The sequence below is a fragment of the Lycorma delicatula genome, chromosome 7, assembly GCF_047948215.1.
Source record: "Lycorma delicatula isolate Av1 chromosome 7, ASM4794821v1, whole genome shotgun sequence".
Lineage (NCBI taxonomy): Eukaryota > Metazoa > Arthropoda > Insecta > Hemiptera > Fulgoridae > Lycorma > Lycorma delicatula.
The window spans coordinates 94,170,129-94,189,790 of record NC_134461.1 but is presented as its reverse complement, the minus strand read 5'-3'; the positions used below and the strand labels follow the sequence as shown (position 1 = coordinate 94,189,790).

The window sequence follows — 19,662 nt, the reverse complement described above, 5'->3', positions numbered from 1 at the left end:
ATCCCTACTAAAAATTCTAAGACATCTTAGACTACATACCAAATTAATAAACATGATAAACTGACCCTAACAAACACAAGTCGAAGGTAAAATTCAAAGGCGAGCTCTCAGAATCATCTGAGATCAAAACAGGACTGTGCCAAGGCGAACCATTAAACCATTATTCGACTGTGCTCTATAAATGGTAATGAGGGATAGGGCAGCTCAAACAATGCACCCAAAAGTAAAAATAGGCCGAAAAATCAAAACAAACTTTATTGGTTTCGCCGAAGATTTGGCACTATTAGCAAACGACATCGACAAAACTAAATCACAGATATTAGAACTTCAAAACATTGCAAATAAAATTGACCTCAAAATATCATTTGAAAAGACAGAAATTATGTCTCAAAAACCAACACGATTAAAGAAGTAATTAAACATAAACAGTAATAAAATCAAAATAGTAACCCAATTTAAATACCTCAGAGAAATAATTACAAACAACCTAAATGAAAAAGAACCAAATAAGAAGAAAAAATAGCTAAAGCTCAAAAATTATCCTTGTACACTTACAATAAAAAATGCCTATCAATAAACACTACAACACAGTTATAAAACCAAAAGCCACATAAGCAGCAGAAACATTCTTCCAACTAAACAAAGACTGGAAGAATCTGCATCAACAAAAGTACCACAAAGACTGCCAGTGGATCGTGCCCAACAAAGTCGTGTACATAGAATTAGAACCTATCACTGATACCATGTGATTAGGATTCTTTAGACACAACATGAGGATGGCAAGATTGGAGACTTCTTAAACAGCTGGTACAGTACAATCTCAACTCGAAAACACCAAGACTAGGATGTAGATGAATCAGACAGATAAGAGATCTGAAGGAGACTGGCCTTACCAGAAGACATCACAGACAAGATAAAATTGAACGAAAAATTCAATGGCAAAAACACTTGTAACATGAATACTTTCAACACCAGAAAGGGCACGGAGATCGAAACAAGTGAAAAAGTATTGAGAGGACTGCAGGCCCAAACAGTCCCTCCCTTCGAAGAGATTTGGATAATGGATTGACAAAGTGATCCTATGTGGTCGTAAAGAATGAAAAAAAATTATTTATATAGATTATTTTATATTTATTATAATTATTATTATATAGATTATTTAAGAGAAGATTATTATTAGATTATTTTATATTTGATAAATGTAAAAGAAATGAAAGGAATCTCATGTTATCATTTCTGCATGAACTGCAAATCTGAACATACAACTGTCATTAAAAAATGCCAGCGCACAATATTTTAATCAGGCATAGTCACATTTTCTGTTTGTGTTGTCTATATAATAATCAGTCCTCTTTATTAACCAGCATTTATCAACAAAACATTTTAAATATACTGAACTTAAGCGTTTTAATATAATTTCTGTTTTTAATGAATAAAAATTGGTATTTTAATAATTAAATTAGAATTTTAAATTATTCAAGTTTCTGCATGCTGTATAAGCACTTATTTGATATTTTAATATGTTTTTTTTTAGATTACATTAATAGATGAGATCACTATTTTTATTGTTTAGACATTGGTTTTACTTTTTTAATTGTTATTAACATGAGTTAATTGCTTACAGAAACATTCAGTTTATTCTCTTGGTCTTTCTTTATTGCTTTAAAAGACATTTATATTATTTCATTTATACCCATTTCCTCTATTTTAATTCTATAGTAAATGTTTTCTGTGAACCTTTAAATTTATTTCAAATTGTTGTTATATAATTTCTCTACTTTACAAAGTAAACTATCCCCTTTTACGTTTGATCTAATAAAAACTTCAAAGAGACTGTTTCTATACAACATAGACCCTTCAAAATTCTTTGAGGTCATAATATTCTTTTACATTTGTCAATTTTTTTTGGGGTGGAGGGCGAAAAACGCTTTCATGTTATCACCGCCCGGAACAAACATAATATAAAAGAAAACATATTTCAATAATTATTAAACAGTCAAATACAAATGCACGGCCTTAAGAAACAACAATTTATTCGATAGCATCATCATATTGTTTCCTAGAATATCTTGGTTGTTAGCTTCAAATTTAAATTTACAATGCAATGCCGTTTAATACCCACAGTCTATAAGGATATGGTGTATTGTTAGTTGGCAGTCGTTGCAAATACAAACGAGTGGATCGGTAAAATTCATTACTTGTCCACATGTAAGATTGGTATGACCTATTCATAAACAGCAAATAATAATGTAAGAGCTACATGGCAGTACAGTATCCTTGATATATCGGAGTTTATTATCTACTGTAGTAGTCCAGTCACCTTGCCACCTTCCTCGAAGACTGTGTAATAGAATTAATAAAACTGGTAGTAGTAAATGAAAGATGGTTGGCTACACGCTTCTTTGGCTGCAGCATCTGCACGTTCATTACCCAGGATTACCACATGGCTAGGGATCCAGCACAGACTCACTTGTGTGTTGTGACGGTCCAACTCAGCGATTGCATTATAAACTTCAGTGACAAAAGGTTGTTTAGATTACAAATTTTAAAGCTTTATTGGCGTACAGTTCAGCATTGCAGACCCTTTATAATATCAGGTTGACCAAGCATATAAATTCTGTCTTGTAAAACAAAAGCGTAACCAACACTATCATTGTGTTTTGACTCATCTGTGTATACTACTGCATCTGGGTTTGTGTTGGATAGAAATTAGTGAAACATTTGCCAAAAGACAACAGGAGTTTATTATTTTTTATTATAAATGGTGAGGTCACAATTAAAATTTATAGGTTCGAGTCTCTATGGAAGATATAAACAAGGATGTTTTGGGAAAATAGAAAATGTGACAAAATTTAAAAGATATAGTAAACGCAAGGCATGAACACCCATTGATGCTGTATAACTTGGATGGTTTTCATAGCGTTTTAAGTAAGGGTTTGCGAGGACTGCTTTAAAAACAGATTGATTTGGTTGTCCTTTAAGACGGACAGAGTAAGATGTAATCAACCTGGCCCTGTCAATTAGTTGTTTTAGAAGTCGAGAGTTCTAAGGTTTAAATCCTAGTAAAGGCAGTTTCTTTTATAGGGATTTGAATTCTAGATCGTGGTACTGTCAATCCCAAAGTGATGGCTCACCGCAATCAACAAGTATGCTTGCTCCAGGGCTTGATTAAAAAGCACCTGTAGCAAGACAAAGAAAAGTGTGATGTACAGCTTCAACATCATTAAACACGTATGACGCACTGAAGAGTATGCAATGCAATCATAATACAAACGAGACCGAACTAAAGAATAATAAACGCAACATGCATGATCGGTTGTCTCCCCACTTGGTGGTTGCTAAGGACTCCTAGCATATTTAGAAATTTTAAACATCTCACTTTTTAGCGTCAGGAGATATAACAATTGGCTCTCCATTGAGAAGGACTTGTGGAATAAAAGGGTTCTGTAGGCAAGAAAAACCTAGAGAACCTTTTGTTTTCTCAGGTGGGAACGTGAAGTCTTGGACCAAGCTTCAAGGCGAGGTATAATATTCTATAGTAGTCTCTCAACTGTAGCTGTTGAACGAGTTGTGGCAATAAAAATAGCAAAATCATCAACAGAGAACATGAAACAGGGGGCTCCACACATTTAGTAATACAATTGATGGCTGTAATAAACAAGGTGGCACTTCATACAGTTCCTTGAGGCAATCCATTTTCCAAGATGATGCTACTCGACACAGAATCTTCTTTTGAAGAAGGGCGTACAACTCATTGTACGCCCTTCTGATGTCAAAGAAAATAACGACAAGTTGGTGGACAGCAAAACATGTTGTGTAGCTGTTTCCAAAATACCAGATGGTCAATGGATTAGCCCACTGGTTAACTCGTCATTGCAAATCAGCTGATTTTTTTTAATACTAGATCGTGGGTACCGGTCTTCTTTGGTAGTTGGGTTTCAATTAACCAAACGTCTCAAGAATGGTTGACCTGAGACTGTACAAGGCCACTTCATCTACATTCATACATATCATCCTCTGAAGTAATACCTTACGGTGGTTCCAGAGGCTAAACAGAGAGAGAGATGGTCAATGGAAGATCATCCTTTGCGAAAACCACATTGTTCTGGAGATACCAGGGCATTTTCTCTAAATACCATTTAAGTCTGTGGTTCACCATTCTCTCCATCACTTTGCATAAAATGCTCATCAAGTATATAAGGCAGTAGTCCGAGTAGCACGCTCTGTCTCTAACAGGTTTAAGTACTGGTACAACAATGGCTTCAGACCAGATGGGTAAGAAGACTTGCGCAGAGAAAAACACATTGTAAATGTACAACAGGTGATGTAATGCCAAATTGGCAAGGTTTGAATTTTGTCACAATCAATTTTTTATGTCAATTTTCACTGGAAATCACAATACCATTTTTCACCCCTTTTCAACAACTCCCCAAATCAAATCAATTCTCCACCACCCCCGCTCAAACATTCTTTTTTTATGTTTATTATAACATTTACCATTTCCACTTATAAAAGTCCAAGTAACAATTTTTTCCCTCTAAATGAGTTATTTTGATCGATCTATTGACGCCATTATGGAAGAAAGGCTTCATATCTTTAAAAAGAAAGTGAACATCAAGAAAAATGTAATTGGGCATTATTGTTAGTTCCTTCCCCTGCCCATGTTCTGTAGTTGAATCTGAGTATGGCTTGGTTTCCTCCTAACACAGCTAGTCGTGTAGTCATTGGACTTCTTTCCAGCCCCACTTAAGTTTGTTTCCAAGCCATGTTTAAAGCTGAAAGTATGCTCTATAGAAGTGTTGTGTAGCTGCTCCAACAGTTGGTGGTATTTTTCTAATTTAAAAGTAAATTTTGCAGTTAATACTTTGTATTGCTTAAATCTCAAATCATCCAGAGATAATTTATCATTTGTAAATAGATGAAATTAATTTACAATTTCGAGCAATGACTTCGCTCTGCATTAGTCTCATAAAAAGGCTTTACCCAACTCTGTTGTTTTATCAGTGAATTCAATGTTTTTTCATTTGCCTGCAAAAACAGATATTGTGTCACAACCAGTAAAACAATGTAAAAAACCAACAATTGAACGATAACTATTTGAATACATTGCCTGCACCTGGCTTGAGAAAGTAAATTGTTGCATTAGTCGAATTTAATTGATTTAATAAAACCAAAAGATCAATATCTTGGCCAGCAACGACAGTTTTTTTATATTCGGCGACTTCTGTAGCTGCCTTTATAACCTTATTTTTTTCTGAAATTTCTATTGTTGTATTAACAATCAATGAATCTGCATCTTCTTCTCCTTATTTCATTGTATATCCTTCTAATCTAAATCCTTTCAACTACTCTTTTATTAATTCATTCATATTTTTATCATTCTACAAAAATTTATCTTGAAAATTATTTTTGATTGCGGTTCAATATTAAAAAAAGGAACACTCGAAGAATTTTTTTACCTTAAGCGTTCAGCTGTTTTTGTTGGAGATGCAGTTGAATTTTCATTACCAGTCTCATTGTCCAGACAACGATCAAATACTATACAGCACTTGTCTGTATAATGATTGCTTACAAAAGACAAATATTTTCTGATGATCACTTCAATGGTATAATTTTTTTGCCAAAGAATTTTGTGTAACAAAAATCTACCATCAATAACATATACTACATTTTCAGTAGTTGGTAAAGCTTCAGTGCTAGTTAACTGATGAAACAGTTGCAATTTAACGTTTTTTCTGAAGCAGTTTCTGTAAAAAGTGATAGTGAGAATGGAGCTCAATGCCCACTCACCTCTCTTGTTTATAGATCCTTTAAAAATTATTTGATTTAAATATTTATAGTTTCTTTTGTATTTTTTCTGTACAATTGAATGGTGTAATCAGTTTTTGAATTTTTTTAAATTTAAACAAATTATCAACAATTACTGAAAAATTCATTGTTGCAAGTCTTGTTTTTTACATTTTTGAGCATGTTTTTGAATTGATTATAGATTTTTTTTTATCTTATTAAAAATTATAAGTCAAAACGAAAAAAAAATGAGCACTGGCAGAACTCTATATGATGATTTTTCTAAGTAGAATTAAAAAAAAAAAAGTGTTGAACCAGAAAAATTGAATATCTCTGAAACTTCATTTTTTTATCTAAAAACATTCGTGGTTATTTAAGACACAGAAAGGTATACTTTCACTAAGTTTTGTCACAATTAAATTACTTTTGTGGAAATGAAAAATAAAACACGTAAAAAAAGTAATTTTTCACATTTTCTCCGAAATTTTGAGGTTAGTTAAAAAGTGATCTCTACAAAAGTTGCAAATTTTTGCATGATTGCAAGTTGTAGAACAACTTTTTTATTTTTTTTGTCAACTTTCGCCAGAAATTGCAATACAATTTTCCACCCCTTTTCAATCCCCCAAATTAACCCTCCACCACCTCAGGTCATGCATTTATTTTTTTAATGTTTATTATAAGCCCCTTTACCACTTCCACTTATAAAAGTACAGGTAACATTTTTTTTTCTCTAAGTGTAATTTTGTTGGACTACAACCATTAATGTTATATTTATTAAATTTTGAGTTGTAAGGAATTAGGAAATACATTTATGAATGAATGAGGACAACCAGCTTCCTAAGACAGAAGGTTTACATCTCTCCTGGATAGGTTAAATGCTATCCTTTCTTTTTTCTGTATTGCCTCCGGAATAATTGTTCAGATATTACTTCAGAGGATGGTATGAGTCTGAATAAAGTGCAGTCTTGTACAATCTCAATTCAAACATTCCTGAGATGTATGGTTAATTAAGCCCAACCACCAAAGAACACTGGTATCCACGATCTAGTACTCAAATACGTATAAAAGTAACTGGCTTTACTAGGACTTGAACTTCCGAACTCTTGACTTCCGAATCAGCTGTGATTTAGGAAGACACGTTTTCACCATTAGACCAACCTGGTGGGTTTAAATGCTAAGTTGGCTGTTGCTAACTTACAACTAGACATATATTTTATCTTGTGGAATATACAAACACCTTTAGGTACTGGATTTCATAGTTTCCAACTGCAAAATGTTTACAATTAATTTCCAGATATTTTCCCCAATTTAAAGTGGTTTCTATTATTAAATGAAGAATGTTCACTTGCCGGCATCTGCAGATTAATACTTCAACTGAAACAGATCTTGAGTTAATTTTTCCCCTAATTAATTAGTAATGCCAGCCTCTGTGGCATGATTGGTAGCATCTTGGCCTTTTCATCCATAAATCCTGGGTTCAAATCCTAGCAAAGTGTGACATTTTCAATCACATTTCATCTCATCTGCACCTAACAATGGTCCTGGAGGCAAAAAAAATAAATTGTAATAGTAAATATAGGTATCACAACAAACTGACCCATGAACTCCCTACCGCTTTTTTTAAATTTATCAAGAAAATGAGAATAAGAAGAACTTTGCATAATTAAAAAATATCAACTCATCAATAAAAAGAAACACATTCTATTTTAAAATGATTTATTCAAAAAAACCAATAATTATAATAGAACTCTTAAAGGAAGAAAGTTTTTGGCTTCCTGACAGAGAATCTTGGCATCTTATTCTTCTGTTGGATTCTCTTCGGCAATGGGAAACGAATACGGGCATCGTGAAATTGTTTTACAAGTGGTCTTCGGCAATTTTCAGCTTTGACGACTTCTACTTTAATAATCTGTAAAAAAAAAAATGAAATTACAAATAACAATGACAAACTGTAACCTAAACTTAATTGAAGTTTTTTAAATTCTCAAAATACTTTCAATTATGATAATAGCATCATTAACAATGATTTGTTCTTGCTTAAAAATAGTTTTGAAAATATATTACGAGATGCCTAATTTGAATGAAGGTAATTTAGACTGATAAAGCATCCTCTTTTTTGTTTGGGTTTAAGCTCAAAAGAAACGACTTGATTACATAAATATTATCCTTCTTTTAATAGGTCTTGTATCCAACATTGAAGTTCTTCACCCTTTCTCTCTTAAACTCTACTACATTTTAAAATAGATCTTTTTCATGTATTTAATAATCTCACAAATTCTTGTCTGCTCATAGATTTTAATGAACTATAACTCTCAGCAAGCATTATCTTCAGATAAAGCAATCCTTCCAGTCATATTTAGGCCCAACTGAATAACGCTTCTCTCCTTCCCTTCAGTTATCCTCCTTATGTAATTCTTATATATCTTTTTTTTACACTCGTATTCATCTAATATGTCTGCTTCTCATCATTGATTATAAATGTTGAGTGTTTTTAATAGAGAACATTCTATGCTGTGATGTGACTTATTAATTTCCTTTTACAAAGTACTATTGCTTGTTCATTAACAGGTTAATTGCTTTTTTATCTGGTAACCAGTTCTGTGTTTGTTTACTTGTTAGTTTTAAAGTTTCCATGTGATATTTTTAGTTTCAAATGACATGTACATAAAAATACAGCAAAATAAGAGAAAACCCCAACAAAATTCAGCATTACACAAATATGTTATCATATTTTTTCAACTTTATTGTAAATTTTTCAAGTTTTGGCAATCAGACAAAGCAAGCTTGTGGTGGAAAAAAGGAATAAAATTGTGAAATCCCAAAAATTATCAGTATTTTTAAATGTTTTATGCATGCATGAATCAAGAGTTTAATTGAGGATGCCTTCAAACATAGCTGAAGCAGATAAATTCACTGATAAATTTTCTTCAACAAGAAAAAATAATTTGAAGGCTATAACTGAATGGTTATTATTTTGAAATAAAATTAGAATTTTTAGATAATTATAAGTAATATGTTTTGCCTATCAAACTATTTATAAATAAATTTTTAAAAAATACGTACAGCAACAGGGCGAGGTAAATAATATAATCAATATTTTATATCAAAAAACAAAATATGTTACACAAAATTTAATTAAAAAAATAACAACTGTTTTGGTACAACTATCTTCTTCAGATGTTACAAACAGAATACATTGTATTCTGTTGATTACATACAATTATTGCCATGTATTCTGTTTGTATGATATCTGCTTGCCAAAACAGCTATCATAGTTTTTTTAAATAAATTTTGTGAAAATTAAACATGTAAAAATCATTAGAGTTAATTATTTACATTTTTATTAAAAACTGACCTGTATAGAATGAGCTCTTGCTCTATGTCTTGCACCCATATCTCTGTAACATTGTGTAACTGCACCTGATACCGAGAGGTCTCTGTATTCACGGTACATATTGTGTGTTCCTGATCTTGAATCATAACGTAACCAAATTCCAAAGTTCTTAATTTTTATTGGTGACTTCTCTGGAATCTGCAATAGATAAGTTTTTTTACAATTTTATGAAATATTTAAAAATTCACGAGAATAAAATTAACATTTCTTCATAGACTTTAAGATCAGGAAACTGATAAGATCACCTCTAATAATAATGGAATTCAACCATAGAAAAAGCTTAACATATTACTAAGACCTTTTTATAACAAAATAAAATAAAAGTAACCAATTAATAAATCACCTTGCTTATAGTATTGTTTCTAAAATTTTAAAATTTATTTAAATAGATGGTTAACATTAACTGTTCATACAAAGCTTACTAAATAACGATAAAAGCTAGTATTAAAGCTGTGCATTTCTTGACTTACATAATAACAAATTATAATCTGATTATAAAGTTAGGATATTCATGCCCACAAGAAAATAAGATAAGAAATTAATTGCCATGAGATATCAATATCTGTCACATTACAGAGACACATTATTCTGTATTTTGGTTTTACTTTTCAGCATTTTTCTGTTGTGCCCCAGTATACACATTGTGTCATTAAGTTCTCCCAGGACTTTCTACTCATAACCTAGTCTACTCATGACAGAAATGGAGAAAGTTCACATAAACACATGTCCTAAAAACGCTTTGTTTGACAGTTACAGCTAGTGAAAGTTTTGTTTGGATTTTAGCTACCGCTGTGAAATGAGGTAGTACTCAAATTTTTAGGATAATAAAGGGGCAGAATTAGCGATTTCTTTAGTTTTTGACCTGAAAAATTAAATAAAATATGTCCCAGAACCCATCTGCAGTAGTTTTTGAGAAATCTGGGTTATTTGACATATGATAACTTGTAGAGAATTTAATTCTGAACAAAATTGTGTTAAGATGAGTTGAATGAAAAAGTCAGAAAAATTTTAATTTTATTGAGATACAGTACATTACTGTAAACAAAAACCAAATTCTTTTCTGACGATTGAAATATTTAGTGTAAAACTTTTTTTTAAATACTGGGAATTACACAATTGTAAAATAAAAATAAATAATATTTACTTAATGGTTTTTATTAATGATCAAAATATAATGAATTACTTGAAAAATTATTTTGAAGTTGGCAATAAAATAACAACAGCTGATCAACAATGCACAATACTGAATATCAGGTACTGTAAACTGTGCTGTCATTAGCAAAGGTTTTTGTGAATTTTAGTTTGAAATGATCTGTTTGCCATTGAAGTATGGCCATACTTATTTACAACAGAGGAATATACTAATATGGTATTCATTTTGGGTATGTGTAATGATAATGCTACAGCTGCAGTAGAATATAAAATATGTTTTCTGTATTGTAGGATTCTAGATCCCAAAACAATTAACACTACTTTTCGCAATCTTCAGGAAATAGGTTCCCTTCCTAGTATTTCTACCAGCTATAAACGCTGTTATTTATTAAATTATTATTGATGCAGTTTATGCATCAGTATACGTCTTTCTAAGTGGATCATAGTTTCACATTTGATGGTTTGGAGTTCACTTAAACAAAACAAGTTACAGCCAGTTGGTTCTGGGTGTGGATGTCAACATCTACACCCGACGGTCCACTTCATTTGAAGTCCTGCAGCTGGTGGAAAAAAAATCAACAACTCTACAACAAATATGTTTTGTTTATTGAAGAAGCAAATTTCACTTGAGATGGGAGTCAACAATTTACACAATGGGCAGAGGTAAATCCTTATGAAACGGTGGAAGGCAATTTTCAACATCGATTTAGCATCAAGATGCTAAAATCTCAGCTTAAATGCTGAGATCTACTTGCACTTTCTTCAAGAATTGCCACAGCTGCTTGAAGATGTTCTTCTAGTGCCAAGATGCAAATTATACTTCTAGTACGATGGTATGCTTCCCACTTCTCTTGAGCCACTCACTGAAATAATCATTTTGCTAAGAAATTATCTGTTGTGGAGGTCCACATTCCTGGCCACCAACATCACCTGATGTTGGTGGCTTTAAATTTTTGCATCTGGGGATGGATGAAAATATACAGAACACAATTACACTCTCCTGAGGAATTAACTGTCCACATTATGGATGTGGTTGAGCAGTCCTGATAAAATAAAAAGAGCAACAAAAACAGTACAGAAGGAGGCTTGAAATGTGTTGAAAATGGCAGGCATTTGAACATTTATTATAAACTGTTATATATTATGTACTTTGGTCTAGTGTACTGTTTCTACATAAAATTCAAATTTTTTTAACTTTGCTTTGTTTTATTCAACTTACCTTACTTCATTTTGTTCAAAATTAAATTCTTCATATACTCTGGTTATATTCTTAGCATTGATATAAAATTTCTTATGAAATAAAAACTTAAACATCTAAGTTAATAATAAAAAGTGCATTGTTTTATTGTCAAGACAAAAATTAAGAGGTAAAATGAAGACAAAAGTAAGGTGTAAATTATATGTCTGGACTGGTTAATTGTTTAAATCACCATATCTAAACAAAATATTAAAAATTATACTATAAATATAATTTTGTTTATACATAAAATTCTGTGTATTTGTCTACCACATCAAAAAGACTGTAGCTTAATGAAGGCTACAATTGTTAGTAAATAGTTTGAACATGATTACACTTTTTATTATATACAAATAAAGAAAAAATAAAATGGTTCTGAGCAACGAAACCTAACTTTCTCTGCAACACTTCTGTTAATGCAGTTTTTCATTCCCAGCTGTAAAAATGTAAGCATTATTTCAAAATCCATACAAAAAATTAATAATTCCATCCAAAGTATTTTATTAAAATAAAAAACTAACCAAAGCCCCAAATAATATTTCAACAATAGATAATGTCCACACCCTACTGTGTATTAATATACCAGATCTATAATGTATTAGCACAACAGTCACAACCAAGTATGATGGTGAATACAAAAAATTCATACTGATATCTTTATTAAAATTTTAACTAAAAAAACAGAATAGTGAAAGTAAAACAAGAAAACCTTTTTTCTCAAAATTATAAAACACAAGGAAAGAATTATCACCTGTTTCAATGAAACAATTTCTCCTGTACTTTTCTTAAATTTCTTCAACTGCCTCAGAAAATACCAGAATCTCGACTTTGCTACTATTGCATCAGGAGCAAATATTCTCATTTTATAAAGAGGAGTTGTTTTTTCTTTTTCAGTAGGAAGTTTCCTTCCTATCACTTCAAATTCTTTTAACTGAAACAAAAAAAAAGATCATATTACAATATACAAGATTTAGACATGTATAAAAAATAAAGAAATGAAGATTAACTATAACATAAAGAAAACCAACATTACAAGGTTGAAAACTATTAATTTTAAAACTTTTTTTTTAGGCAAAAATGTTTTTGTACTAACACTGCTCAGAACTATATAATATATTGATATTTTTGTGTGAAAATAATTTTCAGACTATTAACAAACCCAAAAATTTACTTAAAATTAATATCACAACCAGAATTTAAAAAATAAGATATACTTTAATTAAAAAATAACAGCAAACAAAAAATATAAAATTTAACAAAACATAAATAAAATTATAAGAATGGTTGGCACTAGAATAAAACAGAACAAGAATAAAAGAACCGAAATAAAAATTGATGGTTGTTGTCACACGGTAAATAATATCAAATTTTATTCAGCATATTGATACTTCTTAGGAATAACAATACCCAGTCTAAAACTTTTTTATCATTGCCTAGGATATAGTGAATGTTTCTCAAAAATTAAAATTTATGACACAAGGTAAAAAATGATAATTAGTAATTAGAGGCAAATTTAAATTTTATTATTTAAATTAAAACACAGCTCTTAGAAATAGTTATACAACAAGCAGAATTTAAATTCAAAAACCTATGATTTTGAATGCACGTATGATTTTTTTTTCTAGGTTAATATATAAATTTTTTCAATAAATTTACTTCACTAACAAACAATATTATTAATTTATATTATACATCTTAAAATTAGTTTTCAAATTTGTAGAACAATTTTTTCTAACAATGAATGATGATCCATTAATCTAACTAAAAATGAGTCATTAAAATCTTTAATAAATAAATACTTTAATTAAATCATAATATAATTTTCCTAGTATAGATTCATGTCTGCAATGGCAGATTTGCCATTCCATAGATAACAAATACAAAGTGTTTTAGGCTGCTTGGAAGGATTCAGGAAACTAAGAACACCTTCATCAGAGTATATTAATTTTCAAGTACAATCATTTTCTTTTATTGTACTCCTCCAATGGCAATTACACATAATTTATTTAATATATACTATAATCCTGGTTATAATTCAAAGATTTTGAACCAAAAATTTAATTAACAAAAGAAGAAAGGACAAATTATTAAGTTTAAATTAAAATATTTTAATAACGTTAGTCAATTTGCAAAATAAATTTCAAAGGCAAGCCAAAAATTATCTACACTTTTGCCATAACATAGCTTTAAGGTCATACTGTCTTCTGCACATGTATGGTTAGAGTTGATATGACTACAGTCACATGAGCGAAATTTGATCCTAACTGTATCATTTGCCTTCCAGCTATTATAGTGTAAATATGTCTACTCCACTAGCAGTTTGCACCAAGGAAGAGCAATGAGAAGTGATCTGATTTCTCTGATCGGAGGATGTGAAAGGGGCTGAAATTCACCATAGATTTTTATCACAATATGGGGAGAGTGCTATACATGTGTTTTTTTACGGGTCAAGTTTAAAAATGTCCAGACAATGGTGACATACTGGAGCAGAATGGCTGTCCTCCTGCACTATGGACAAGATTCAGCAAGCAAGCTCAAGAGATGGTTTTGCCGAACAGACAAATCAGTTATGATTCTGCTTATCTAATCAGCCATGACAAGCTTGGATTCTGTAAAATCTATGTGCAATTTGTACAAAGACAGCTTATGCTGAAAACAAACTATAATGTGTTGATGGCTCACCACCCCATTCAAACTATAAACCGAACTTTGAGATACTGGCACACCCTCTCTACAGCCCAAATCTTACTCCCTCTGACCTTCATCTGTTTGGGCCACTCAAGGATGCTTTAAGAGGTCATCAATTTTCCAGTCTTAGACTAGTGGAGACTTAGAAGCAGTGCAAAAGTGGCTTCATGACCAACCAAAAACATTCTTCTTGGAAGGATAAGCTTGTGACCTGCTGGATCAAGTGCACTGATAAGGGAGGTGGAGTCTGTAGAAAAATTATGTATATGTTGAAAACTTTGTGTAAATAAATTGTAAAACAGTGTAGAAAATTTTTGACTTGCCCTCTTATAATAATGTTAATAGTAACAATGTTTACAACAAAAAAAGGATATGGCTTCCAGTACAACTTGGAGCAGGTATTTTAATGAATATACATTTATAGTACATAAAAAGAATTTACTTATTGTATTTTATGGGTATATTATCAGTAAATTATTACCCAGATTTTATGTTTGATAATAACTTAAAATAATTTAGATGAATATAAAACATAAAATAATCAACAATAGCATAAACACACAAGTGAATTAGTAGAATGTTATAATGTTAATTTTACTGTGTAATAACTGTTAGTTATTTATATAATGTGAACGCTTTCGTAGTGATCACTACTTAAATCAGCTAATAAAAAACTTTTTGTCATAATTTTGTCACAAAACAGAAGTTGTTTCATCTTCTAAGTTAGTTATAACCAACTTATCTATAACAGATATCAATCATTAGTTTTCTTATTTGCAGTCCAACAAACACCTTGCTTTATTTTAGCATAACTTATATTAGGGAACTTGTTTTTTAGGAAGTGAAATCCATACCTATCATGATCCACTGTTTTCAAAAACATTTTCTTATATCTAGCTTATTGCATGCAAAAGTGTCAGATGGTAAACTTTTTCAGGTTTTAATAGTGCTGGACTCATAGCATTCTCTCCTACAGTCAATGTTTCTTTTTAGCCACTTTTTTTTAACACATGATGCAAGTGGACAGCCACTTTCTCTGCTGTCCCACTCACACCGGGTTTCATACTTCCACGAGCTCAGTTTGCTAGTTCAGAGAGATACGATACAGGGTATTCAAGATGTCTGAACGAGGCCTACAGCGAAGGCAAAAGCTGAGTCAATAAATCACTGATGCAAATGTTTACTGAGGCATTTACATCAGTGGCATCCCAACGAGGCTAGGTTTATTACTATGAGATGTAAAAAGTCAGAGGGCGCGACAGATGACTCCCGTTAAAGCCCAACAAGGCTAGGAACAGTGGAGGGGGGTGGCGACTGGAAGGTCACTAGGCAGGTGTCCTCCCCTCCAGGGTTGGGATGTCCCACTCATACAAAACACAATTTTGAATGGTACAAGTGTAGCACTGATTTAACTTTAAACTCATCTTCTGAGGCATTCACAGCCATTAATGGTGTTGTCAAATTTGTACTAGGCATGGGGTCGCACTTCTGTGGTTTCAGTTAGTTAGTTTGAGGGAATCATGTTAGGTTGGATGTCCATTTGAGGCCTAAGTGAAGGCAAAATTTGATATCTATTTACCGATGCAAATGTGTACCAAGGCATTTACATCGGTGGCATACCAACAGAGTCCTAGCTGATGACTGTGAGATGTAATCAGTTAGAGGGTCTAAATACAACCTCCAGTAAAGCCCCTCAGGGCTTGGAACGGAGAAGGTGGTGTGGCAACCGGTGATGTCACAAGGTGTGTGACCTCTCTATGGGGTTGGGATGTCCCACTCACACAAGAAACAAAATTTATTATACCCACGTCGTAAACCAAGTTACAGTGCTGTTACTTCTCGGGCTCCACAAATATATCACATGTTTCTCATACTGAATCATTTCTAACACAAGTTTCATATAACTCCCTCATGTGAACTGCATGAGATAAAGGAATCGATGGGATATTATTTTCAACATGAGACTGCTTGCAAACTACGCTTTAAATTGTATAAAGAAGACACCATTCATCAGAATTATGCATACATCCCAAAACTTCGAATAAAAATTCCACATCAATACAGTAAACTTAGTCCTCTAATGGAAGAAGAAACATTCAAATTCACACTGCCTCTCCTGGAAGCACTTATTTTATTATTGTTGCAAAAGATTCTATCCTTTCAGTTGTGATATGAGAATTTATGCTTAATTCTTGGTTAGCTTTAAATCATGAACGAGATCACTAATTCTGAATGATTAATTAAGTCTGGTTTAGTATTTGCATTTTCTAAAAATTCTGGTTCTCTCTTTGTTCATCATCTAATAATAATAAATCTGCATAAACTTCAACATCAGTTTCATCTTTGTCAAATTTCCATATTTTGGTGGTACTAGAATTGGAAACTGTGGACTGTGAGGCATTAGTCTTATAGCAGAGGGAATATCACAATATTTAACAAAATTCCTACTTTTAGCTACTATCCTGATATTTTCAACAAAAAATGTACCAGGAACTGTCTGGATGCTTAATGTAACTGCATGGAATTTTTATTAAAAAAATTCACTGAAATATTCTTACAAACATGTAAACATGCAGTACAAAACTTTAAACAATTTATACACACAATTTAATATACATTGATTACAGGGAAAAATAAAATCACAAATTAAAAGTAGCCTACACATGATACACTGTTTGCTGTTTACAGTATTACATCCGCACTATGTCACCAAAACAATATTCATATTCCTGCAGAATGTGTGACTTACATTACAATTTGAAAAAAAAAGGAATCATGTGTATCACTTTAATTACTGTATAAATGATGATAATACTTATTCCCATGGCTATTTATAAACTTAATTCCTGCAATAAATATATTGTACTTCCACTATTCATGCACATACCTTTGCTGGAAAATAGAAAGAGCAATTACAAAAAATTGGGGTTGATACAGAAATTCTGACTTCATATCTAAAATCAGTGCCCAAAAATACATAATATTCAGGAAATTGACCATGCAACAAAATCATTGTTGATCAGTGTAAATGATTTTCTCTTTACATTTGTGTGGCTTCACAAGCCTGATTTAGTTTTAATGTCCGGCCAAATGAGACTTTAAGAAGTTAATGGTAATTCTGATTAATTAGTTAATTTAAAATTTTTTTCACCCTTTAAACGTATCTACCATAGTAGATATGTTTAGGATCAGAAAAACACAACCTCTAAATGTCAGAAAGCAGGTAATCCGTGAAAGGTCAATTAATTCTCACATCACGTCATCAGTACCAAAGTCTGAATAGCAATCAGGTTTGTGAGTTATGCCAACCTGTTCTTTAGAGAGCAGTTAGGGCTAAGGTTTAGTTTTATGGTTAGAGGTTGTCATACTATAAGATTGTACCAGAAGTACCATCTTACGCTATGGCAACCTATAAGATGGTACCACAGTACCATCTTACAGAACATTTGACCAAACTTACATTTAAACAGAAATAGAGCCATTACAGGGAGACTACACCACATGTTCCATACTATTAGTCATGTGAAAGACGGAAATCATCTTATGAATAGTGCAGTCAGTTATCTTCAATGGCTTAAGTCAGAGTGAGACTTTGACAAATATTATGGTTAGTTTATGATTTAATTTGCATTCTGAAAAAATATGTTGACTTTTACTTTTTTATCATTAACATAATCATGTTAGTACCAAAAAAAAATCTGATATTAATCTAGTATTTGCTCATTTTACTAAATCAATATTTTTAAAACACTCTGCATTATTAAAAATAATGGCTACAAAAGGTCATAGTTGCAATAAATATGCTGCATATACAACTGTATTAATCTGATCAAATTTTAATCATATTATGCCATTCATGTGAATGATTTCAGGATTAATGGCTATTATTTTAGCTAATTCTTTTGAATATTGATAAACTACCAACAAATAAACGTGATATCGTAATAGTCAAACAAATAAAATACTGCGAAAATATTCAAAGGGAATAAAACATTTTCTCAACAACAAAAAAAAGTGTAAAAATTGTTACAATCCGATACTCCGAATAAAGCGGTATCAACACAACGATGTCAATAACTTCAGCTTTAGATAGCTTCATATTTTTCTCTTACGCTACCGTATATCAGAAATAAGTAACTATACTTGCTATTTTACGATTGTCCTACTATTACATACAGGAGTGACTTAGGTTAACCCTCAACATGTGCTGAAATGGGCAAAGCCTTATTTGTCCAATTTATATTTAACTAAATAATTATAATGAATACAGTAGAAACCACTGAAGATCTACACTTAAATGTTATTTTTTGTAACTCATACTTACTTCTCCCTTCGCTTTCATTTTGAAACCTATTTACCAAACACCCGACACATACGATCACCGAACAATCAAACGGAAAAGGAAATATGTTGCTGTTACAATATTGCCAATATTAACATTCTATCGTTTAATATACATATTTCTGATATCAGCGAATTTATGATTAATAGTGATAGACTAACACTTACGAAAAATTATAAATATATATAATTAATCTTTACTCACTGTTACTTTTTTGTACTAGTATGTATTTCTAAAATTCTTTTAAAATATTAACATTTTCCTAACGCACAAGAATTTTATTTATAAGGTTGTTTGGACTTAACCAACCAAGGTTATTTAAATTATATCAAAGCAGGATTTATTATTGACGACGTATTACAAATTAAATTACGTAGGCATCAACGGCAATTTAATATGAAAACACATTGGTTTAAATCATTGATTCCCAAAGTGGTGGACCCCCAGGTGTCCACGGGAGACTCGACGGGGGTCTACGTTGGCGTGACAAAAAAATGGGGGTTCACAATTCGTAAGCGGGGGTCCACGAAAATTAATCTGGTTTCGATAGTGAAGAACTAAAATGTGGGCTTGACTTTGCGTATCAATTTAGGCAGATAATGTTTTGAGAAGCTCAGGGACTGTTACTTGTAAAAACTTGCATATTCCATATTCAATACAACGAACGTGTCGAGACTTGCAAAGCGCCGCCGCCGCCGTCCGCAACGCTTGTTCAGCCGTTCAAATGGACGAAATACGACTTGTGGTGTGTGTGTGCTAGCAATCTTGCATGAACTTGTTTTATTCTTCACTAATATAAATATTTTTTTGATTGGCCAACTTTACTTTTTTGACATCCACTCACAGCACAGTCAATCAAAAATTAACCAATCAATTCTCACTTTTTTTTTCGGAAGCTGTTATAGTTCGTGGAACTCAGCCGTAACGCAAATTTTCATAGTTAGATCTAATCTTCACATTTTCCGTCGACTGGAAATATGGTAGAAATGTAGCTGCAGGGGGTCCACTGGAACCAGCAAAATTTTGTAAGTGGTCTATGAGAAAAATAAGTTTGGGAACCTC

The 19,662-nt window shown here is 31.8% G+C and overlaps 1 protein-coding gene across 1 annotated transcript; it reads right to left on the bottom strand.

The window, feature by feature from the left end:
• Window positions 1-7,486: 7,486 nt before the first annotated feature.
• On the bottom strand, window positions 7,487-18,726 carry RpL18A (ribosomal protein L18A). Its single transcript, XM_075371053.1, has 4 exons — window positions 18,583-18,726; window positions 12,322-12,501; window positions 9,143-9,319; window positions 7,487-7,696 (listed from the first exon to the last, which is right to left on the bottom strand). Exons 1-4 carry the CDS (start codon window positions 18,598-18,600, stop codon window positions 7,538-7,540), a joined length of 534 nt encoding a protein of 177 aa, XP_075227168.1. The 5' UTR covers window positions 18,601-18,726; the 3' UTR covers window positions 7,487-7,537.
• Between the last annotated feature and the right edge of the window lie 936 nt (window positions 18,727-19,662).